This window comes from Sinocyclocheilus grahami, unplaced genomic scaffold (assembly GCF_001515645.1).
Source record: "Sinocyclocheilus grahami isolate Dianchi unplaced genomic scaffold, SAMN03320097.WGS_v1.1 scaffold177.1, whole genome shotgun sequence".
Lineage (NCBI taxonomy): Eukaryota > Metazoa > Chordata > Actinopteri > Cypriniformes > Cyprinidae > Sinocyclocheilus > Sinocyclocheilus grahami.
This window is the reverse complement of record NW_015505356.1, coordinates 891,464-916,035: the sequence shown is the minus strand read 5'-3', so window position 1 is coordinate 916,035 and position 24,572 is coordinate 891,464. Positions and strand designations below refer to the sequence as shown.

Sequence of the window (24,572 nt, the reverse complement as noted above, 5' to 3'; positions counted from 1 at the left end):
GTCTAACTCACTGTTAGTGTGTTTAATATGATTGAGGTTACAGTTCAGATGGGTGTGGGAATACGAAAAAGGGCAAAGGGCAGTTGCTTCTTAGTTTTACTTCTGTGGTTGTACAGGCCGTGTTTTCTTAAATGTAATTTCTCCTGTATTCTGATAACAGGTGAGTGTTTTAGAATAGACATGAATGGACTATTTCTGTTGAAATAGGAAAAGAAGGTGCAATCACGCAAAGCTGGAGATGACATCATAAACACAAAGCAGGTTGGGCGGGGGCAGGTGGTTGGAGAAGGCTCTCCTGGGCGGGACTGACCTATCATGGAGTTTGGGACACACCTGCAAGCGCTAGAGGCTAAGGAGATTGGCTGAGGCATGAAAATCACACCTGTGGGGGTGGAGGGGGCCTGTTACATGTAAAGCAAGCTCTTTACAAATTCTGTCTCTTCTCAAAGAGGTTAAACAGGTAGCATCACCTCGAGCTCCCGGCGAAGAGTGCCTTTGTGGAGACAAAGACTCACCTGCTCTACGCCCAGTGTCGTGTTGGGAATCCGATTTCCCTTCTAAAGATGGTCACCTTCCTGGCTTACGGGTTGCAAAAATCTTAAGGGCGTCGTTCAGCCGAAGAGAGAAGAGAAGGATGTGCTTGTCAAGCGGCGTAACTGACGCAGTGTGGTGTGTCTGGTATCTAGTGGATCAGTTGGAGGATGGAACGGGTAACTCTTTTTCAACTAAAACTTTTCATATCTTTTTGTATTGCGTGGTTTGCTTGAGTTTGCGCTCGTTGTCCCCACTCTTAGTTATGTTCCTGTTTGCTAACAGACCATGTCATGGTAGCCACACAGTGGTATTTACAATTTGTACAGTTCAAAGTAAAGAACTCATAAGTGACATAGAACATGGATGTTTTTTGAAGTTGGTTAGGGCTCTGATAATCTGTATCAAATTCCAATCCATTTAAACGGAAAGAAAAAGAGAACACAATGGACACAAACCGTCATTCCTTGACTGGATAGACCAGTTTGGGCAGGTAGAGGCAAACCGCCAGACTTGTCAAAGAGGATAAAGAGGGGGCTTAGGAGACCTCTCTACTTTTGCTGAAAATAGAGCTTTAGAAGGACGCTCGCTAATATCTAATGACTGACAGAAAAGGCCTTTGTTGATAAAGAATGGGGTTGTGAGTTATTTCTAATTATTAAACATTTTCATATTTTGAAAGCTTTTTATAGTGTTAAAATACTGAAAAACAGCAGCATTTAGTTTGCATTTTCCTTATTCTATAAGCATATAAAGATTAATTGCATTTGCTTTCCTGATTGCTTGTAGTAAGACTTGTCTTCGCGTGTCTTTTTGGCATGATTTCAGAGGAAGCAAGACGATGATTGCTGTTTTGTCGGCTTCTGATGCGGAACACAAACAAGTGTCTATTAGCTTATATGCACTAAGCTGTCGTCTGCTCTTTTATCCTTCTTTTTTGATAGTCACGATCGCTGCTTTAGATTAATACTAACTCCTCTCTTGTAGTGACACCGTCTTGATATCGCTTCGAAAGGCAGGCTTATGTCATCCAGTCATTTCATTATTGCTGATAAATGCATTGTAAAAGAGCTTGTCTGCAGTGGAAAGAAAATGTCGGCTAGGCAGCACAATGGATGCACAGTGAGGTGGAGGGTTTTGATTGGTGGGTGGAGGAAAATGAGTCTGTTTCATTCCCTCATCTGAATGAGTCATTTGTCAGTTCTATAACCCAGCTGAAGCATTATGAGAGTTCAGCTCTCCCCGGGACAATGTGGAAAGGTAACAGATCTCCACGTTTGGAGGCCGATGAAGCCTTTATCACAGAGCCGTTAGTGCTGGAAGCGACCAGTGGTTCATGCAGTAGTGTTTGTTCCTTCGTGTGAGGGAAGAAAATGGTGTATTAATTACTGTGTATGGGTGAGAGGTCACGGAAGTCCGGCACATTGAACTTGTGTACTTAAGAGCAGCAATCTGCCTCGGTGCACATTAAGCATGTTCATGGGACGCCATCTATAAGCAGGTGTGCATTTTTAGACATTTTTGAAAATGTCAGATGAGATTTTTTTAGACTTTTTAGAAGATTATTAAGAAAAGATGTTTAGCATCATTTAAAAAATAAAGATGTTTTGCATAATTATGCTGAAAGATTGAAAGTAGTTCTCTGGAAATTATGGAAAAATACCACATATGCAAATAACCCGTATCCACTTCCTATTCCCATCAGGAAAAATTATTTTGAGCAAGGAAATATACTAGTTTTGCATGATCTCAGGGAGTTTTTAAACTCAGAAACCTTGGAATATATCAAATTATTTATCTCTTTGCATGCATATAGTAGGAAACAACACATCCATTTAAACCTGAAGCGCAATTAGAGTCGTCGGAGCGAGGCCCGCCTTTAAGTAAGGTTTAGGGTTTCCTTGTCTTTGTTCTTCACAAACTATTGATTAAACCCAAGCCTAGTTTACCCCTCAGGTTGTCCATTTCAGCATGGAGTCACATTCCAACCAGGAGGGCAGGGTTACCTGATCACACCTCACTCTCAACTCTGAGACCCGTGCAGACAGCCAGGAAAGGTTAAACCTGCACCTGACGACAGCTGAAATGTGAGGGAAAGAGAGAGGAAAAACAGAACAGGGGAGACCTATTCTCACAGATGGACTTTGACCATAGACGAGAACCCTCAAGTATGTGCTTAAAAAGTTTTCTTCTTCTGACTTATTCTTTTTTCCCTCTCTCTCTCTCTTCTTCTCTTCCTCTCTTTCTCAGAAGGCCTGCTGCACTGGTTTATAATGCTGATGATTAACCAAATAGAGGCTGCGGTCTGGGAGAGCAGGTCTGCTTGAGCTTTTCATTTCATGGGTCCTGACTGAGCAAGAGGAAGCTGAAGCCTTTTCAGGCACTTGCTGGAAATTTGAGATTTTTTTTTCTTTCTTTCTTTTCCCCCTTACTTGCTTTTTTTTTTGTTACTTTACCAGGGTCCCTTTCATGACGGTAAGGTTACAGGCACGCTCTCTCTCTCTCTCTCTCTACCCTTACGTTTCCCTCCCATTCTCTCTACTTCTGCTCCCTTTAACGCTCTCCTCCTTTCTCATTTTCTCACAAGATCTATAAATTCATTTCTTTGTCACGCTTTTTTGCTTTGTAGAAAAAGTTTTGAAGAATTTGCTTGATTTTGAGTTTGTTTTCCCCATTTTAACTGTTACAATTGGGCATTTGAAAAGTTAATCACAACAACGACTACTATGCAGTACTTTGTAGGTCTAATCTAGCAATAAAATCTGATCAGTAGTTCATTTTACCACCTCTCCACTCTCTTTACACTCTCTCCAATATTTAGCCGTTATGCTAACATTTGTGAAGAAACATTCAACTATCAGTATGCTAAAGATGGAGTTTATACAGACGTTACTCAGTAAACAGGAAGTATCTAGATCGACCTTCTCAATGGCGAATCCAGTGGCAGGTCAGTCCAGAACAACATTCCTGCACGCTGTTATCACTACATAGTGCGTCAACTAACATTAGCATCCGTCAACCATTCCCACACTCACAGTAATACCGTTTCTCTCACGTTTAATAAGACAACCGGGGTTTTTGGTATGTATCATGCACTGTGAGGATGAGTGAATCTTTCAGCGCCACCCAGCAAGGCCTTTGTTGCTTTCAGTGCCAAAGGGTTGGGTTTGGGGACCACTGTTTAGCAGAAATGCGTATTTTGTTCCCTCAACATTATATTGTTAAAGCGAACAGCCATCCCAGCCTAGCCAAGATATCAAATCAGACCAGTCAGAACAGGTTTGGGCAATTATTAACTGTCTCAGTGGCCCACTCTGCGCCTCAGCTGCAGTTTTCAGATGAACAAAGCCATGTGCAGTACTAGCTCTACCTGTTTTTAAGCAAAGCAGGATATTTTGCTGGCATACCCTTTGTCTGGGACAGTTGAGTCAGAGCTGTTATCAAGAACTGGTGTGGTTTCTATGGTTGACTCCCCAAATAGTGCCATCCAACTTTAAACAAAGGAACTGGTAGCTTATAGTTCTTTTAGTAGTATGTTTCAGCAATGTTTTGGTGCTGATTTGGTGTGGCATTTGATATATTTCACCAGACTGAGATTTTTTTTCTGCTTATTAAGATTGATTTGGGTAGTCTTCTCCATCTTACGAGGCAGCATTGGATTTCATTATTTTCTCTAATACTGCCTGGTAATGATGATGATGGCTGTCCGCTAACGTCAGATCCAGATCTTTCTGTATCAGTGTCCTGGAAATATTAACCCTCTCCGCTGGCACTTAGCAGTCATCTTACCGGACAGTGCTGGACTGTGTATCTGTTTTCTAACACTGTCTGGTAACGATGTTTGTTGGGTGACCTCATTGCTTCAAGGGTAAGTCCTCATGTTAGTTCACTCCAGTCACTCAAGTACAAATATTATAATGCTAGTCTACTTGCAACTTATTTGACATGTCCTCATATGTGACCCTGGACCACAAAAAGTCTTAAGTCGCTTGGATATATTTTTAGCAATAGCCAAAAAACATTGTATGGGTCAAAATTATCTTTTTTTCTTTTATGACACAAATCATTAGGATATTAAGTAAAGATCATGTTCCATGAAGATATTTTGTAAATTTCCTACCGTAAATGTATCAAAACTTAATTTTGGATTAGTAATATGCATTGCTAAGAACTTCATTTGGACAACTTTAAAGGCGATTTTTTTTCAGTATTTGGATTTTTTTGCACCCTCAGATTCCAGATTTTCAAATAGTAGCTCGGCCAAATATGATCCTATCCTAACAAGCCATACATCAATGGAAAGCTTATTTATTCAGCTTTCAGATGTTGTATAAATCTCAATTTCAAAAAAATTGACCCTTATGACTGGTTTTGTGGTCCAGGGTCACATATGTGATATGATATGGGAATGACTCTACTGTTGTCATGGCAGCAATTCTTATCGCTACTTCGATGTTTGACAGCATTTGTTTTGGCTTTGTTTCCACCGTTGGGATGAGAAAGCCACATCAGAGCATGTGTTTGTTTGACAATAGGTAAATACTGTATGCGTAAGCCATGTTTCCACAGAAACCATAACGGCCTCTCTGCACTTCCTGGTGTAGTCTTGATCTACACTAGCCTAGGATATACTTTTTGTACTGTGTGTTTTTACTCATGGGAAACAATTTGCATGTTGAAATTTAGAAAGCAATGTGGTAAAGTATCAGCAGTTAGAAAGTTCACAATCCTGAAATGTTGCTTTGGAAGAAAGCCTTTAGAAATTATCTAAGAAGAGACTCGAGGGACTTTGTTTCATTCATGTCCGTGTTCCATTTTGTGTTTGAAACTTCTGAACCCCACCCAGCCTTAGTTAAAGAATACCAGTCGGTTGACTGTTAAACCAGACCTGCTGAAAATTTCCTCGTCCCCTCCCCCTCTTATGTTCATTGTGGCTTTTGTGATAGCAGGTGAGCCGTGATTGGTCCAGCTTGTTTTACCTGCGTGGCACATCCTGCAACCGACACATGAGCTCAGCATAACCCTCCTGATAAAAATAGACATAATGACATCCTCAACTTCTCCTCTTCCCATTTTCCCTCTCCGTCTTTTATCCCTGACTATATATTTTCCCACAGAAAATAGACGAGAACCATCAAGTATGTGCTTAAAACGTTTTCTGCTTCTGACTTATTCTTTTTTCCCTCTCTCTCTCTCTTCTTCTCTTCCTCTCTTTCTCAGAAGGCCTGCTGCACTGGTTTATAATGCTGATGATTAACCAAATAGAGGCTGCAGTCTGGGAGAGCAGGTCTGCTTGGGCTTTTCATTTCATGGGTCCTGACTGAGCAAGGGGAAGCTGAAGCCTTTTCAAGCACTTGCTGGAAATTTGAGATTTATTTTGTCTTTCTTTTCCCCCTTACTTGCTTTTTTTTGTTACTTTACCAGGGTCCCTTTCATGACGGTAAGGTTACAGGCGCGCGCTCTCTCTCTCTCTACCCTTAGGTTTGCACTCTCTTTCTCTCTTTCCCTCCCATTCTCTCTTCTTCTGCTCCCTCTAACACTCTCCTCATTTCTCATTTTCTCACGAGATCTATAAATTGAGTTCTTTGTCACTTTTTTGCTTTGTGGGAATAGTTTTAAATAATTTGCATGATTTTGAGTTTGTTTTTACCATTTTAGGCATTTGAAAAGTATAATCGTAACAACTACTACTACACGTTCATACAAAAAGTACTTTTAAGGCCTAATCTGCTTTTATTTTATCATTAAAATTAGGTCATTCAGTAATTTTACCAGTTCTCTCCAATATTTAGCCATTATGTTCAAATTTGTGAAAAACCATTCGACTATCAGTATGCCAAAGATGGATTTTCTCACTTTGTGCACTACAGACGTTACTCAGTAAACAGGAAGTATCTAGATCGACCTTCTCAATGGCGAATCCAGTGGCAGGTCAGTCCAGAACAACATTCCTGCACGCTGTTATCACTACATAGTGCGTCAACTAACATTAGCATCCGTCAACCATTCCCACACTCACAGTAATACCGTTTCTCTCACGTTTAATAAGACAACCGGGGTTTTTGGTATGTATCATGCACTGTGAGGATGAGTGAATCTTTCAGCGCCACCCAGCAAGGCCTTTGTTGCTTTCAGTGCCAAGGGGTTGGGTTTGGGGGGCGCCGTTTAGCAGAAATGCATATTTTGTTGTCTCAACATTATATTGTTAAAGAGAGCAGCCCTCCCAACCTGGCCATGATGTCAAATCAGACCAGTCAGAACAGGTTTGGGCAATTATTAACTGTCTCAGTGGCCCACTCTGCGCCTCAGCTGCAGTTTTCAGATGAACAAAGCCATGTGCAGTACTAGCTCTACCTGTTTTTAAGCAAAGCAGGATATTTTGCTGGCATACCCTTTGTCTGGGACAGTTGAGTCAGAGCTGTTATCAAGAACTGGTGTGGTTTCTATGGTTGACTCCCCAAATAGTGCCATCCAACTTTAAACAAAGGAACTGGTAGCTTATAGTTCTTTTAGTAGTATGTTTCAGCAATGTTTTGGTGCTGATTTGGTGTGGCATTTGATATATTTCACCAGACTGAGATTTTTTTTCTGCTTATTAAGATTGATTTGGGTAGTCTTCTCCATCTTACGAGGCAGCATTGGATTTCATTATTTTCTCTAATACTGCCTGGTAATGATGATGATGGCTGTCCGCTAACGTCAGATCCAGATCTTTCTGTATCAGTGTCCTGGAAATATTAACCCTCTCCGCTGGCACTTAGCAGTCATCTTACCGGACAGTGCTGGACTGTGTATCTGTTTTCTAACACTGTCTGGTAACGATGTTTGTTGGGTGACCTCATTGCTTCAAGGGTAAGTCCTCATGTTAGTTCACTCCAGTCACTCAAGTACAAATATTATAATGCTAGTCTACTTGCAACTTATTTGACATGTCCTCATATGTGACCCTGGACCACAAAAAGTCTTAAGTCGCTTGGATATATTTTTAGCAATAGCCAAAAAACATTGTATGGGTCAAAATTATCTTTTTTTCTTTTATGACACAAATCATTAGGATATTAAGTAAAGATCATGTTCCATGAAGATATTTTGTAAATTTCCTACCGTAAATGTATCAAAACTTAATTTTGGATTAGTAATATGCATTGCTAAGAACTTCATTTGGACAACTTTAAAGGCGATTTTTTTTCAGTATTTGGATTTTTTTGCACCCTCAGATTCCAGATTTTCAAATAGTAGCTCAGCCAAATATGATCCTATCCTAACAAGCCATACATCAATGGAAAGCTTATTTATTCAGCTTTCAGATGTTGTATAAATCTCAATTTCAAAAAAATTGACCCTTATGACTGGTTTTGTGGTCCAGGGTCACATATGTGATATGATATGGGAATGACTCTACTGTTGTCATGGCAGCAATTCTTATCGCTACTTCGATGTTTGACAGCATTTGTTTTGGCTTTGTTTCCACCGTTGGGATGAGAAAGCCACATCAGAGCATGTGTTTGTTTGACAATAGGTAAATACTGTATGCATAAGCCATGTTTCCACAGAAACCATAACGGCCTCTCTGCACTTCCTGGTGTAGTCTTGTTCTACACTAGCCTAGGATATACTTTTTGTACTGTGTGTTTTTACTCATGGGAAACAATTTGCATGTTGAAATTTAGAAAGCAATGTGGTAAAGTATCAGCAGTTAGAAAGTTCACAATCCTGAAATGTTGCTTTGGAAGAAAGCCTTTAGAAATTATCTAAGAAGAGACTCGAGGGACTTTGTTTCATTCATGTCCGTGTTCCATTTTGTGTTTGAAACTTCTGAACCCCACCCAGCCTTAGTTAAAGAATACCAGTCGGTTGACTGTTAAACCAGACCTGCTGAAAGTTTCCTTGTCCCCTCCCCCTCTTATGTTCAGTGTGGCTTTTGTGATAGCAGGTGAGCAGTGATTGGTCCAGCTCGTTTTACCTGCGTGGCACATCCTGCAACCGACACATGAGCTCAGCATAACCCTCCTGATAAAAATAGACATAATGACATCCTCAACTTCTCCTCTTCCCATTTTTCCCTCTCCATCTTTTATCCCTGACTATATATTTTCCCACAGAAAATCATCTTGGCGAATGTCCATGTTAAACATGTCGTTCAGCGGTAGATAACAGGTCTTTGACAGCATTTTTTAGGAGCTTTACCTTGAGTAATTTATGTTACAGGAAATGGGAATTTGAACTATGATGTCCCTTGCCACTTTTAAATTTATGAAGGGAACAGAAAGTCCTGTTTTTCCTTCCCTTAAAACATGATGTGTGGGCAGAAGCAATGGTCGTAAAGTCATTGAGGCACTGAATGTTTGTTTAACCCTCTCCGTCTTTTATCCCTGACTATATATTTTCCCACAGAAAATCATCTTGGCGAATGTCCATGTTAAACATGTCGTTCAGCGGTAGATAACAGGTCTTTGACAGCATTTTTAGGAGCTTTACCTTGAGTAATTTATGTTACAGGAAATGGGAATTTAAACTATGATGTCCCTTGCCACTTTTAAATTTATGAAGGGAACAGAAAGTCCTGTTTTTCCTTCCCTTAAAACATGATGTGTGGGCAGAAGCAATGGTCGTAAAGTCATTGAGGCACTGAATGTTTGTTTAAGGTGGGTGAATTGACTCGCAAATACTGGACCACACCCATATTTGCTTGTCTGGGGTACTTTTTTTATTCTTCTCTTATGTATTAAATGGACTCGTTTGTCAATCACCATCCCCCTTTTTTGTGTTTTTATTGCCCGTATTTACATGACCACGCAATCTAGGCCTTTTGAAATCCTAGCAGGTCCATTTTCTGGCTGTGATCAAACCTCAGCAATTGTTTGTTCTGAACAAAATTGTTTTATGGCATAAACCAAACTGAGCACTTTATCGCATGATTTTTAATTTGTGAGTTAACATCATTTCCTCTTTATCAGGTGTGAGGTCACAAAGCCAGGCCTGTTGATGGGCGTCTTACCAGGCATGGTTAGATCTAATAATTTGTGTCTAATACTGTCTGGTAATGCCGTCCATTACAAGCTAATGTCATCTTTTCACATCTCAACCCACTGAATGGTCCTCTTGAAAGAATAACTTCAGTGTGCTTGATAGAAGGATGTAGTAAATGTTATTTTCCTATCAATATATGCAAATTAAGCTCCTGTCATGGTAACTTTTATCAAGAAACGTGTCGTTAGGATGCAAACCTGAGCTATAACTCCCAACAGGCTTCACATATGTTGTTAATGGGCAATATATGTATATGTATACAAGTAATTTTATAAGAAACTGTGAATCCTGCACTGGAAGACTGATATTTTGCAATTCTCTTCCATGTGTTATGAGTCAAAGTTTCTGCAATAAACCTGCAAGAAAAGTAATTTGGCCTTGGCAAGAAAAATCATCTGGGACATGCACTTGTGTGTATATTTTATGTTTTTGCTCACTGCATTTTGTTTCAAGGAATTACATCATAATTCTTCTGATATATACTGCAAACTGAGTCTGTTGATGTAGGCTACTACAACTAATACACAGAATGTAAAAAGCTAGATCAGAAATGGGCATGATAAAATTATTTTTGTCACTTGCTGATTACCCAACACAACCATCCTCCAGTGTTACCATGGTAACTAAATTCCACATGGGGAAAAAAAGCCCACAGTGTTCACTCTGTAACATTATGTTGACTAGTTTCTTTCCAACTAACTGCTGATTTGCAAATATGTGGACTGGAGCAACGAAAGTGAATATAACATCAATTGTAGTGTGTTGAAAGGTACAGAAATAATGCAAACACTTGAGACTTTAATTGAGTGTGTCCGAGACATTTCTTTTGATTGTATCAGGTCAGTCAGGCATGTTTTCAGCGATCAGGTAAGGTGTATGTTAATGGCTGTCAGTAAATCTGGGTCTGGCTCTGCTGCTGGCCTGGTCATTGTGTTAATGTGACTCCTCAGTGGGTCGACCGGAATGCCTGGCCTCAGAGCAAAGCAAGATCCAGTTACATGTGAACAGAGCTCCTTTTTAACTACCTCAATTTGCCCTGTTCTGCCAGGACCTCATTGTGTTGCTGTGGAAAGCACACTGCCAATGAGGCCCCTGTCGTAGTGAGGTGCAAGGACAGCAGGACAATGATACGTAAAAGAGCTTTTTACCTTTATGCACCTATGTACTCAAACACAAACTGCTGTGAATAGTCATATGAATGAATCATTTGAAGTTTGAATGTAAAATGACACAATGGCTCAATAAAGTTCTGATACAAAACCAACACAATGGCCCTTTATTTGCCATTTCTGTCATCTCTGAAATAGTCTGTCACAGAGTGTTTTGTCTGCTGCTATAATGCAGCATTTAGCACCCAACTTTAAACTATGACATGGAAGGACCTTTAAATCTCTTTTGTTATCGGTTAGAGTAGTAGTACAGCAACTAAAAATAACCATGTTCAGAATTACAAAGGACCTTTTGTTCATTATCTGAATGTACATTTCTAATGTTTTGGAAAGAAGTCTCTAATGCTCGCCATTTATTTGATAAAAAATAGTTAAAACAGTGATACAGTGAAATAATATTACAATTTACCATAGAAAAAACATTTTGTATCTGTGTATATATTTTAAAATGTACTTTATTCCTATAATGGCAAAGCTGGATTTTCAGCAGCCGTTAGTACAGTCTTCAGTTTCATATGATCTTTCTAATATTCTGATTTGATGCTCAAGAAACTTTTCTTAATATTATCAATGTTGAATAAATAATTTAAGTGAAGATACTGTCACTTTTGATCAAGTCAATGCATCTGTTGTGTGTATGTGTGTGTGTATATATATATTTTTTTACGAATTAACAAAATGGTATGTAAAACAAAAAACAGCAGAATCTTAGGTATTCTGATGTAAATGCTCATTTCTAGAGTAATCACATTTTTGTGAAAAGTCACATGGCTTCAGGGTGAGATCCTATTTTAAATCCATAATTATAATTTAATGTTAATAGTTGAGATACACCCAGACAGAATCTTAAATGCTGCCAAGCACTCAGGTGACTCATTCAATTAGAAACATTTCTTAGCAGTAGCAAAGGTGTTTCCCAGGTGTTTTCCTATCATGCTAGTGTAAACTACACTTACAATACCATTACTTCTATAATCCAGTACATCAGCATTATAATAGAAACTATTTATCTAGTTAATGGTAATTGGATAATCAAGCGAAGAATTGTGAATCGATCTAAGTTTGTTTGCCATTAAAATAAAAATTAGGTAAATTATAAAACTAAATGTTTATGAGCATTAGATTGAGTTAAACAAGTATGCAGAAGTTCAAGTGAAGACAGCAGGAGAGCCTGCCATCGCGTGACATCACAAAAGAATTCCGCATTGCTAGAAGCACAGTGGAGAATTCCAGCACCGGTCTGTGCTTGCTCAGATGTTGTCAAACTAGATTCCAACCAACAAGGGTGAGGTTAACCTAGGATTGCTAATTAAGTGGAACGGGGCTGTCAGGATGAACACGTGTTTAAACGGCTGTGACATAGCTTTAAGGTGATAAGTAGTCATACTGATAGGGAACTCCCAGATTAGTTTGCAAAGGGTTCTTATCACAACTCCTAACCACATATTCTCGATTATTAAGAACGTTCTGTGTTCAGCGATAGCAAACACTTTAAAGAAAAGCCTTAGTGATAATTATACTTTTTTGTTTTTAATCTGTATTTGAATTTTGTTCCTGTGCATTTTAAGATTACATTTTTAAAGGGCCTTGTGTTCCTTCTTTCATTAATGCTCCTCATTGTAGAAACTAACCATGTCACCCCTCATTTACTTCAGTAATACACCAGTTAATCAAGTTCTGGTGACTGAGAAACAAGTAATTGTTGGCATAGCATGATGACAATAAGATGACATCACTCTTTCCCCAACTGTTCAGGGCATACAAACGCATTGCTTTTCCTGTCCACTCCTCCACACTCCATTGTGTCTCAAAGTTATGGTGAGTTTTAGAAATCAAAAAAAATCTTTAAAAAGTGCTCATTGGTTTACTGTATACGTAAATTATTCAGTATTTCTTGGTTGGTTGCAATGATGAGGAATGGGTCAGTCCTCCAAAAACAAATATAGTGTCTGTGTCTCTGTCTCTCTCTCTCACTCACTCACTCACACACACACACACACATAAGCAGATGGTGCGCCAGGGGAGTTACATGGCTGTAAAACAAACCTGTTTTTTTGTCCACCTACACAGCACTCTGTACACAGCGTCGATCAGATTGCAGTCTACTGGCAAGGTGTGGCTGAAACCAGCAATGTAGGCTACTAACATACTTAACCACAAGCCATATCTGACGACATGAAGCTACTGCATTAGCCTAGGGTGACCATACGTGCCATTTTCCCAGGACGTGTCCTGGCCAGGATATTTTAGGCAATATAGAAATCCTGGCCAGGACGCGTCCTGGGAAAATCGCACGTATGATCACCCTACATTAGCCGCTTTTCCACTGTCGAGCCAGTGCTTTAAACGGGCCGGACGGGGCTAATAGCCTCGGACCGTAGCACCGAGGCCAAAATCACGCTGTGTTTCCACCGTCGGGCCAGAAGCTCCGCTGCGCTTCACTAAACCCCGCCCTTTACAAGCCTCTCAGGGACAACGTCGCGCAACCCCATCATTTCACCAGCAAAAAAGAGAACTTGTCAGAAACCTAATAAGAAATAAGTCACTGGAACTAGCGCGATCACAAAACGAACATGATAAAAGCGGCCGTTTGTTTGTATGCTTTGTTAAAGATTTAAATCCAAAAGCATTGATGTTTCACAATAATAAGTGATACATTGATCACAATGAATTAATTTATCAGGATTGAATTAGTCACACAGAAATAGCGCGGTATGAACATAGCCTAGGCCTACTTATTCAGTCGAGTCTGTATCTGTTTAGCCTGTTTGTAGTCACAGTACATTCATCACATTTAGAAAGAATTATCATTTCTATATTTTTATAAAAGCTCCCGAACAAAAAAACATTCTTATATTTTTTATGACATACGCGGAGCTAAACTCTCGAGACAAGACTGACAGATAAAACATGTTACTAAATAAATACACGATTGTGATAGTGAATAAGATGTTGACGTCTGATTTCTTCAAGCGGTCGTATTTACCATGTTTACTATGGTAACGTTAGCGTGCATAGTCTTTTGCATCGCTTATAAAAAAATCTGCCTTGTATGTTGATCATAATATACATCGGATCAAGTTATTTCAAACACTCGCTGCTGTCTGAAAGTGAGATTTGAACTAAACGTATTTTAAAACTCTTTAATGCTGGTGTTATAGCTGTTAACTTTCTGAAATGATCCGCGGCGCTGACGCTCTCCAGACGCGGAGAAACTCCGCCTTTGTTCATAACCACTCCTCTAGCCCCCGCTGGCCCGCTCTGGCCCGCTCTGGCCCGGGGCCGTTGAGGCACGATCAAGCCCCGGAAGTGACCGTGGAAACGCGACCGGCCCTGGCACGCACTAGCACGCCCGCTTTTGGCCCGACAGTGGAAACGCGGCTAAGAGCTTCGCTGGCCCCCGCTGGCCCCCGCTGGCCCGCTCTGGCCCGCTCTGGCCCGGGGCCGTTGAGGCACGATCAAGCCCCGGAAGTGACCGTGGAAACGCGACCGGCCCTGGCACGCACTAGCACGCCCGCTTTTGGCCCGACAGTGGAAACGCGGCTAAGAGCTTGTGACCTCAAGCAAAAGACAATCCACAAACATATTCACGTGATGCAAGACGTAATGTTTTTTCTTTCTTTACTTTATACAATTAAATCGTTTGTAGAAGTTTATAAACATTAGGAAATTAACGGAAATTAAAAAGAAATTTTTTTTATTCATTGACTCTCATAATATAGTTTAGAAAGGCTTGCACAGGCAAACACCACTCACATTTTCAGGCGATGCAAATATGTATTTATCATCAGCTTTTTATGAGTGAGTACGTATTCTGCTAATAAGTATAACTATATTTCTTGAAATGGGTGGTGTAAAATCAGTTCTTTTGCTCCATGAATTCCTAATCACACTGGATTAATTCTACCCATTGAGCAAGACCTAGATGAAACTATTGGGATTGTGGGGGGAGTGTCAGGAGTGGGATTACAGTTAACTGCCACTGGTGTCTGGGTGTGTCTTCCAGAGTCAGTTGTTATAAAGAGCAGTAATTTTCACACCCTGAAATTTAGAATATGTGGGAAATGACTAGCGCCTCTGGATATAAAACATATATAGAATAAATCTCGATCTGCGTTTGCAGGACCTGAATGTATACAGGTTCACATCTCTGTCCTCACTGCAAAATGTGGAAATCTAACTTTAACCTGGAAGCATACCGACATTTTTAGAATTCTGAAACAAAGTAATATTTCATATTCTTCACATTTTCCAGGTCAGTGTAAATTTGTGAAGTTGATCGTGACATTCTAACACTCATTTATTATGCCGATAATATGTTTCTAATGTAAAAACTGTATTAAATTAGAAAAAAAGTTCATAGAATCATTACATCACCATGTGGAAATACAGATTGAATCCTTGTTTTTAGGAGTCTCATGCAACACAATATTGTTAACACAATTAGAATGCGAATATGAAGATCTGTTTAGTGTCTATCTTTCTTATTAGAGTAATTGCATAGAGACAGGTGTGTTTGGGTTTGATATTTATTACGGGTTTGTTCTTTGTTTGATGTTTTACCTTTGTGCTTTGCTCACGATGACACAAACCTAAAAAAAATAAAGAGAGATAAATAGGCAAGAAATTAAACCCATTAAATTAAATAGGGCATTCATCCATTTTGAAATTAGGATATTTAATGCTATAGAACAAAATAAGAAAAGAAGAACCAGTAAGGATGAGTGTGTTTTGTTTGAACCAACAATAGATCTAGTTTCCCCATGGCTAGTATGTTCTGCACCTGATTGAACACAATAGCTTAAGAGGGATAAAACAAACAGTATCAGTGCAGACAATTCATTGTGCTTGAAAATGCATTCTCATATTACTATAATGCCAAAACAGTGATCTAGGACCATTAATAATGGATGGTGTTATGTTGGAAACACTGGGAATCATTTCCTGGAGTGATTCTTTTGTTCTGAGATTCTAGCCTGTAGTAGCTGTTGCTAAGACACCCATTTCCTAGGTAACAAGTAATTGTTTACATTGGCCTGGCTAGTTTGGTCGGCACTGAGTTAGCATGCTCCAAAAGTCTTTTAAGTACATGGACTGAACAAACAACGTTAGACTGATATATCATACAAACACGAACAGTATAGTTGTTCCCAGAGGAGACAGCAACTTGTAAAAAGTGGAAAGGAAGAAAAAAAACATTTTGTGATCTCCAAAATCAGTGTAAGTTCATTAAAAATTGTATTTACTACATTCAAAGTAGTTGCTAAGCTAATATATAATTGCTGAAATATATAAACACTTTCTTGGTTAAATAGTATCTAATGTGTCTTAAAAGTATATGATGTCTTTAATTATGCATTTTAAAGATGTATTAATGATTAAAAAAACATTTTACCATGATATCAATGTATTGTTTTGGTAAATTAAGCTCAAAGCATTTTTTGATTCCGCAGTTTCAAGGTTATTTTCTCAAGCAACTCCTCTGTTTTATTCCAGGGACCACATTAAATAACTCACCAAGCTGAAACGTAGCCATGCATATCTGATGTTGCTTTTTTTCTGGATCACTGGCTCTCCAGAGGTCAGTCGGGCGGTGCTGGTGGAAAATCCTTTTTTTTTGCTCCGTAGATCTGGACCGGTTGGAGGGGTGTGACTGTGATGTCATGTGAGATCTGGGTTGAGCCCCGTCAGCACGGAGAAGAGCCAGGTGCTGGACAGAGACAGGACACACAGCATGTCCTTGGAGACTCACAGCAGACGATGGACGACCAGGGCCAATCAGACGAGGAGGAGAAGGGCAGCCCGCTGAATGCTGGGGTCGAGTTTGTGGTGCTGCAACCTGGGAATGAAGCTGAAATGCAGATGGAGAAGAACAAGGAGACACGAAGGAGAAGGCTGGTCACTCAGAAGATACACAGAGTAAAACATACAGATGGAGCCCTGCCAGGTGTGTAAGAGTATTTGTGCTGTTGTAGATGAGGAGACACTCGTGGATTCTGTACTGTTCTTTACTAGTCAATGCACTGTTAGCATAGAGATGAGAACACGAGAAATGCAAAGCAATGAGAAAATGCTGTCTATTTATTAGGGGATACAGTGAGTAGTATGTGACTGATCTCAACATGGCTGCCCCCATGAGGCAAAAAGCTCCATGTAAAAGTTTGTATTAGGCTACTGATTTGACAATGAATATTTTAAGTATTATTTATTTCTTTATATCTACAACTTGTGTAATAAGGGAAAGATTACTGAGTGCACCCATAAAACAATGTAGCCTGTAACTTGGAATAGTATATATGGTCTTATAATTAATATAAAGATTAAATTCATACTTTATAAATACAAAGAAACAACAACCGCAATAATAATAAATAAAATAAATTCTGCTTGTAAAATTGATTTTATGTTTACAATTATTTTAGTTTTGAAATTATTATTATTATTATTATGTTTGTAAAATATCTTATGTTTAAGAAAAATTTTAAAAAGCAATGATGCTTCTGGTTAATAATTTACATAAAAACAATTGTCACTAATTTTAATATACTGTAGTATTGGTAGTACTGATATGTTTTAAAACTAAAATGCCACAGTAATTGTCATATGACTTATTTAATCAGTATTGACTGTATTGGCTCAGTGTCGGCGAACAAACTAGTCAACATGATAAAGGGTTAAGTGTAGTCATGGGTCAGGAAGAGGAGGTGAGATGAATTAAACACCTTCTCGGATCAGGTGTCTCCCACTACTGCAACTTTGATCGCCCCAGCCGACACACATTACAGTATTCGCGTTACAGTATACAATTTTCCATCCAATATTTGTCTCAATATATAATGAAAAATACAGTCCCTGTATTATTTTAGGTGATTATTTTTAAGTGAAGTTTACTTTGTATTTCTTGTGTGTACAGGATCAGTGAGTGTCTCATTTGTTGAGAGGGACAGAGACAAGCGGCCTGAAGATCCAAGGGGCCCTGGACCCTTCTTCTACTTTGGGGGGAGAAATGGAGCCTCCATGTGAGTGAAGAAAAAAAACTTTGACCAAGGTGTTTGGGGTGGGATATAGTTGATAGATATTTGTTTTTAACAGTGATTTTTCTATGTTGTTTTAAAGTATATGATTAAAGTATATGACACTGCAGTTTTGGTGTTGGTCTTGGTCTTTAGTCTGCAAGAGGTCCATGAGAGGAGCATGAGATGAATAAAGAAATATTACAAAAAAGATTAGCTACTTTTTGATAATTTATCAAACCATTTTTTGAAACCTTTCAAACATGACAGATATCTTGGTCTGATCTGATATTTAGAGTTGTGTCATATTGTGAGAGTCGAGGCTGGCAGCGCATATGTGACAAGACCAGGACGGACTACAAGCTGAAGTGGTGTGAAACTAAATCACCTGCTGCCTACTACAGCTTCAAAGCAGGTGATGTGTTTCGTTATGTCAAGTTCACAGCAATCATGAAAAAAATATATATAATAATTCTACACTTTGTCTGTTTATTTTCATACAGGTGGCCAGTTGATTTACCAGATACCCAATAATAAGGTCCTGACCACTAAGATAGGTCTTCTGAACAGCCTAAGGGAGTATGACAGAGTCAGCAGCAAGGTCAACTATGGACGTGGAAACAGGTTATAAATGGAAAAACTTTTTGATAGTACCAGAATAACATAAAATATATCGGCACTGCAATATTCTTCTCCTTCTTATTTTTATTTAATTACTGCATCTACATACACAATTTGTTTACATGCTGCAGGAGGATGAGGCTGGAGGACTTTTTTCCTGTCACTTTTCGTATGGATATGAAAGATGAGAGAGAGGCTTTCTTTAATGGTACGACTATATGGATAGATACAGATACCATTCAAAAGTTTGGGGTCCCTAAGATTTTTTAAAGATTTTGACTGTGGTCTCTTACTCACTGTTGTTAGATTTTGTTTGGCTGAACAGTGGTTTGGTAGGCTCGCCAATGTACTAGATATCTCTAATACATAAAATAGAGTTCTTGTGGGGAAAAGAATTTACTGAAGGTAGCAGTGTAACAGTTTTTCAGCCATGATGTTAGCGTGTCATCCTTCAAACAATCTTAACCCAAGGTACTGTCTGTGAGACCAGACCTTTATACCTGGTAACAAATGTGCTACAAACAATACGATAACACCACACGGAGAGCCAATGATAGTGTAACCTCATGATGACCTGATAGGACCTCTCCCATGGAGAACCCATGATACACTGACCTGATGCTGACCTAAGAGGCTAATTATATGGGCCATATGGGTCACACTTTTGTAAACAAAAATACAGTCGACACAGTTGATTGCAAATACTCTGAGGCATTGTCACAATGTAAATGCATCTGACTAAAGATCACTGAAGTGCAATTACAATTTTACGACTCGGTTTACAATTTAAAGTAACTGTTTTCTATTTTCATTCATTTTATATTTTAATAATTTATCGCTATGATGACAAAGCTGAATTTTCAGCAGCCATTACCCCATTCTTCAATGTCACATGATATTGTTAATATTTTTTAATATTTTTGTTAAAACTGATACATTGTTGTTGTTGTTTTTTTCCAGGATTCATTAATGAATATAAAGTTTAAAAGAACAGTATTTATTTAAATAGGAGTATTTTATGAATGTAAGTATGAATTTCTTTATAACGTTAGCGTGCATAGTCATAGATCAGTAAGATTTTTAAAGAAGTGTCTTATGTTCACAATTGTGCATTTATTCAAAATAGAAATCTTTTGTAACAATAAACACTGCCATTCAAAGGTTTGGGGTCAGTAGGTTTTTGTTGTTGTTTAATAAATTAACTTTTATTTAGAAAGGATATGTTAAATTGATCAACTTTATTCATAAAATCCCGAAAAAGTATCACTGGTTCCAAAAAAAATTTGGTAGCACAACTGAATATTTTTTAATATTTTTGTTAAAACTGATTCATTGTTGTTGTTGTTTTTTTCCAGGATTCATTAATGAATATAAAGTTTAAAAGAACAGTATTTATTTAAATAGGAGTATTTTATGAATGTAAGTATGAATTTCTTTATAACGTTAGCGTGCATAGTCATAGATCAGTAAGATTTTTAAAGAAGTGTCTTATGTTCACAATTGTGCATTTATTCAAAATAGAAATCTTTTGTAACAATAAACACTGCCATTCAAAGGTTTGGGGTCAGTAGGTTTTTGTTGTTGTTTAATAAATTAACTTTTATTTAGAAAGGATATGTTAAATTGATCAACTTTATTCATAAAATCCCGAAAAAGTATCACTGGTTCCAAAAAAAATTTGGTAGCACAACTGTTTTTTAGCATTGATAATAAATCATCATGTTAGAATGATTTCTGAGGAATCATGGGACACTGAAGACTGGAGTAATGGCTACTGAAAATTCAGCTTTACCACCACAGGAATAAATTATATTTTAAAGTATATTAATTTTAATTTGTAATAATATTTCACAATATTACTGTTTGTACTGTATTTTTAATCAAATAAACACAGCCTTGAGAGACTTCTTAAAAAAAAACTCTTGCTGATCCCAAACTTTTGTACTGTAGTGTATATATATAAATTCCTAACTTTGGAAATAAACACAGTACTGCATCTAATGAATACAAAATTGGTGTGGCCTTTAGGAATATGCGATGTTACATCCAGTATGTGGATCTGCAAACCCACAGGCCTTAACCAAGGCCGTGGTATTTTTCTACTGCGGACACCAGAAGACATCACAGCATTCAGAGAACGACTGCAGAACACAATAGAGCAGCAGTCCAACAGGAAGTCACTTTTCAATTTGCCACAAGCTCGGATTGTTCAACAGTGAGTAAAGCTGACCATTTCAAAAGGTCACATGCTCTAATTATATGTAATCATTCTGTGAATCATGGCTGCAGTGTCCTATAATCCTGCCGAATCCATGGCCAACGACACAGGCATCAATCAAAAAGATCTTGATGTCCACATTTGAAACTTTTCATTCAGAAATCAGTCAGCATTACAAAATACAGTGGCTGTACCAGAGTAAGTTAACAAGCTTCTGGTCTGCAGGGAGGCAGCGATCAGGTCATGGGTCCGTTTCTGTCATGCTAGCAAGGCAAAACTGCAAAGATTTCTCTTTTATTATTGAGGATGTTAGAACAGCATGGCAACCAATTCACTGAAATCTGCAGCAATATTAAAGTGTACAAAATTAACGCAACAATTTGTAAATAAATATTTAAAAATACTAGTTAAATGAATACTAATTAAATAACTTAACATTATACAGTGGGGAAAAAAAGTATTTAGTCAGCCACCAATTGTGCAAGTTCTCCCACTTAAAAAGATGAGAGAGGCCTGTAATTTTCATCATAGGTATACCTCAACTATGAGAGACAAAATGAGAAAAAAAATCCAGAAAATCACATTGTAGGATTTTTAAAGAATTTATTTGCAAATTAAGGTGGAAAATAAGTATTTGGATATATTAATGAAGAATAACATATTAAATGTTATTTATTAAATAATAATAAAAAATGCCTGATACATCTTCACATTAATTTAATTAAAAAAAAATATTTAATATTTAATCAGTACTAATGCTTTTTTGTATTCTCTTCTGATTCTTTTAAGGTACATCCAGAACCCTTTGCTACTAAAAGGACGGAAATTTGATGTGCGGTCATACTTTCTAATTGCTTCCACTTCGCCATACATGGTGTTTTTTCGCCATGGTTACATCCGATTGACATGTAACCTTTATGACCCAAACTCTGACAATATAACAGCCCACCTGACCAATCAAGTAAGATGTGTATTTTAAACCTTCATTAATATTATTATGTATATTGCTTGTATTCAGGTTGTAAGATACTACAATTTCGACTTTGTTTCAGTACATGCAGAAGAAAAATCCTCTCTACAGCCTGCTAAAAGAGGAAACCGTTTGGTCCATGGAGCGCTTCAATATATACATTAATGAGACTTACATGCTGCCAAAGGGTCTGCCTAAAGATTGGGCTCTGGGTCCTTTTGCAGTGAGTTTGATAATTATTCACAAATCAACGGAGCAATATGCTCAAATCAGTTTGATAGTTTTATATAATAAGTTGTTATAAGAATAATTAACTGATAATATATGTTAATCTTAATGTATCTTTAAAGTAATCATGTGTCTTTTAAAGTAATGCCTGCATGTAGATGTATTCAAATTGCTTGAAAGGATGCAGATTTACCGTTGTCATGGTAACAACGTTTTTGGGAGTATATGAAATATTAAAAGAGAATCAGATACATTGAGAAAGATGAAACCAAATAGTAAAATAAAAATGTGTAAAATTAAGGCCAGTATAATCTTGGAGCTCAAAACACAATAAATAATTTTGTCAGTCGAATATGAATTCTAAAACAGAGGAACAACATTTAATTTCAGTATTCAATCATTAAACTGCATCCTACCTGAATGTTTTGTTATTCTGCAGAAAAGGATGCAACATATTATCATGCAGTGCTTTCAAGCTGTCAAAGCCAAGCTGGACTGCAAACTTGGTTACTTTGATCTAATTGGTTGTGACTTCTTGATTGATGAGGATTTCAAGGTGAGACACAAAAGAGTGTTTATAGGGACTTCAGGGGGAATGGAAATGTGTGTGTGTGTGTGTGTGTGTGTTGTATTGATGGCTATTTAGTAATATGACAGAGTATGATAGAGCGTAGTTCATCAGAGTACTGAATTTCCATGGTCAAACTGGACAAAACATAACTTTTATAAATTGATATAATAATTTAGAAATTAATTATTTTAGTTATAACAATTTAGAAATTAATTATAAAATGTAAAGCATTAGATATATTTTTAAATACATTTTAAATATATTTATTGTCACTTTAACAAAAGAGCTCCTTTTATCTTCATCTTCATAGTTTGAGAAGTCACTTAAATTGTAATGTGATGTGTTTGTTTTGGGCAGGTCTGGTTGCTCGAGATGAATTGTAACCCTGCCCTGCATACTAACTGTGAAGTACTGAAAGATGTGATACCACAGACAGTCACCGAGGCACTCGGTGAGTTAAAGTAAATAATAGTTCTGAATGCATTGAATATGTTTAACAGATACATAAATATTCAGTTAAACCACACTTTGATCAATTATGTACAAACAAATGTGTTTTAAATGTGATGCATCAACAGTGTGAAATGTGCCATTATAAATGAGATAAAAACTTCTAGTTTGTTTGAATAATGCATATATGAAAGCTGTGAAAATGTGTTGCTTGTGATGGCACTTGATAAGATGAGGTGTGACAACACTTGTAGATGTGACATCCTTTCATTTCAGACCTTACTTTGGAAATCTTCCAAAAGTCTTGCTGTGGACTGAAACTGTTGCCGCTAAACAGTCAAAGAGATTTTCTATTGCTGTATAGTGGTGAGACTGTGACCATAACCAAACAGAGACACAAAACCACCAGGCCTTTCTCCACCCTCCACCCAAAGAGCAGCTCCACCCACATTAACACCAACAAAACCGTTGCCATTGCAACACAAACAGGGAAATCAACCAATAGGGCCAGCAAATATTCGGAAACTCAAGCCAAATGTCTTGTCCCTTCCACCGCCGTCCTCTCTTCCTCTGCTTTGTCCAATACCATCCCACCTTCACAGCAGCCTGTGGAGTTACCAATGAAACAACCTTCACCTATATCCCAGAAGCCTCTGACATCCAAAGCTCAAGAAACAAATCAGCTTCGACCACACCAGCCCAAACCCTTGCGTTCTCGTGTTGTGCTTCAGCTGAGCAAGTGCACCTGGCAACATCCTGCAGTGATGTCCAACCTCAACGTGCCTCCGCAGCCAGTGAGAAGTGCAATCAGGTCATTGTCTACACCAGCCCTGAGCAAAGGCTCAAACTCCACACAAAGACTTGGAGCTCAAGGCCACCAAACAGACAAAATGGAGCACATGAGCTGCAACCTAAAAACATCCAAGATTAATTTGGCTGAGCCATACTCCCTCCACACTGTGGTGACAGAAATGAAAGTGGCCAAAGTAAAGGAACAGGAAGATGATGGATGACAAATGAGCTATAGTGTAATTGCTATTATAAGTGCTTTTCTCAGAATAATGAGAATTTGCTTCTGCTTATGACTAATGATGTTGCTCATCACCAGAAGCATAATGTCCAATCAAATGGATGCTCCTTCAAAGGTTTAACTTTTTAACGTTTTAACTTTTAACATTTTTTATTTTTTGCATGTCACCCACTTATATATCTAATTAATGTTCAATTTATTCACACCTTTTTCATCTATTTTATCCTTAGTTGCTCAAAACTTTTGACCAAATGAGTTATGCTTGGTTGCTCACCAAGGCTGCATTTTTTCCCACAAAAATACAGTACAACAGTAATATTGAGGAAAATGTTTTACAATTCAAAGTAACGTCATATATACTGTTATATATACAAAGTAACGTTATATATAACTTGTTTTTTTCCAGGATTCTCTGATGAATATAAAGTTCAAAAGAACATTTTGACACAAAAACATTTATTTGAAATATATATATATATATATATATATACTATTACAAATATACGATTTGAACCTGAGTTTTGTGGCACACTAAATTAAATTACAAATTTTAAGCTTTGAAGAGAACTGCTAAGCTGCTTTTTAAAAAAATTTTCCCATCAAATTACCATAAGAAATGAGTAGGTCAGTTGTTCATAATCATGTGGATGTTAAAATAGAAGCAGCTGTGCACTGGCATTGTCAATGTCTGTTGGATTTTTTGTTGGATATATTTTAAGAGTAATGGTCTTTATAGTGAAA

The 24,572-nt window shown here is 37.8% G+C and overlaps 1 protein-coding gene across 1 annotated transcript; it reads left to right on the top strand.

The window, feature by feature from the left end:
- Positions 1-675: 675 nt before the first annotated feature.
- Positions 676-23,962, top strand: LOC107593935 (protein polyglycylase TTLL10-like). Its single transcript, XM_016283835.1, has 12 exons — positions 676-710; positions 16,359-16,677; positions 17,644-17,749; positions 18,040-18,158; positions 18,247-18,367; positions 18,496-18,572; positions 20,393-20,579; positions 21,372-21,543; positions 21,635-21,775; positions 22,220-22,336; positions 22,709-22,802; positions 23,078-23,962. Exons 1-12 carry the CDS (start codon positions 702-704, stop codon positions 23,812-23,814), a joined length of 2,199 nt encoding a protein of 732 aa, XP_016139321.1. The 5' UTR covers positions 676-701; the 3' UTR covers positions 23,815-23,962.
- Positions 23,963-24,572: the final 610 nt, after the last annotated feature.

Bases quoted from the DNA above. Each gene is read 5' to 3' on its own strand.
- LOC107593935 (XM_016283835.1), top strand. The intron at 18,368-18,495 runs GTTATAAATGGA...TACATGCTGCAG, and splicing joins AACTATGGACGTGGAAACAG to GAGGATGAGGCTGGAGGACT. The intron at 22,803-23,077 runs GTGAGTTAAAGT...CTTTCATTTCAG, and splicing joins GACAGTCACCGAGGCACTCG to ACCTTACTTTGGAAATCTTC.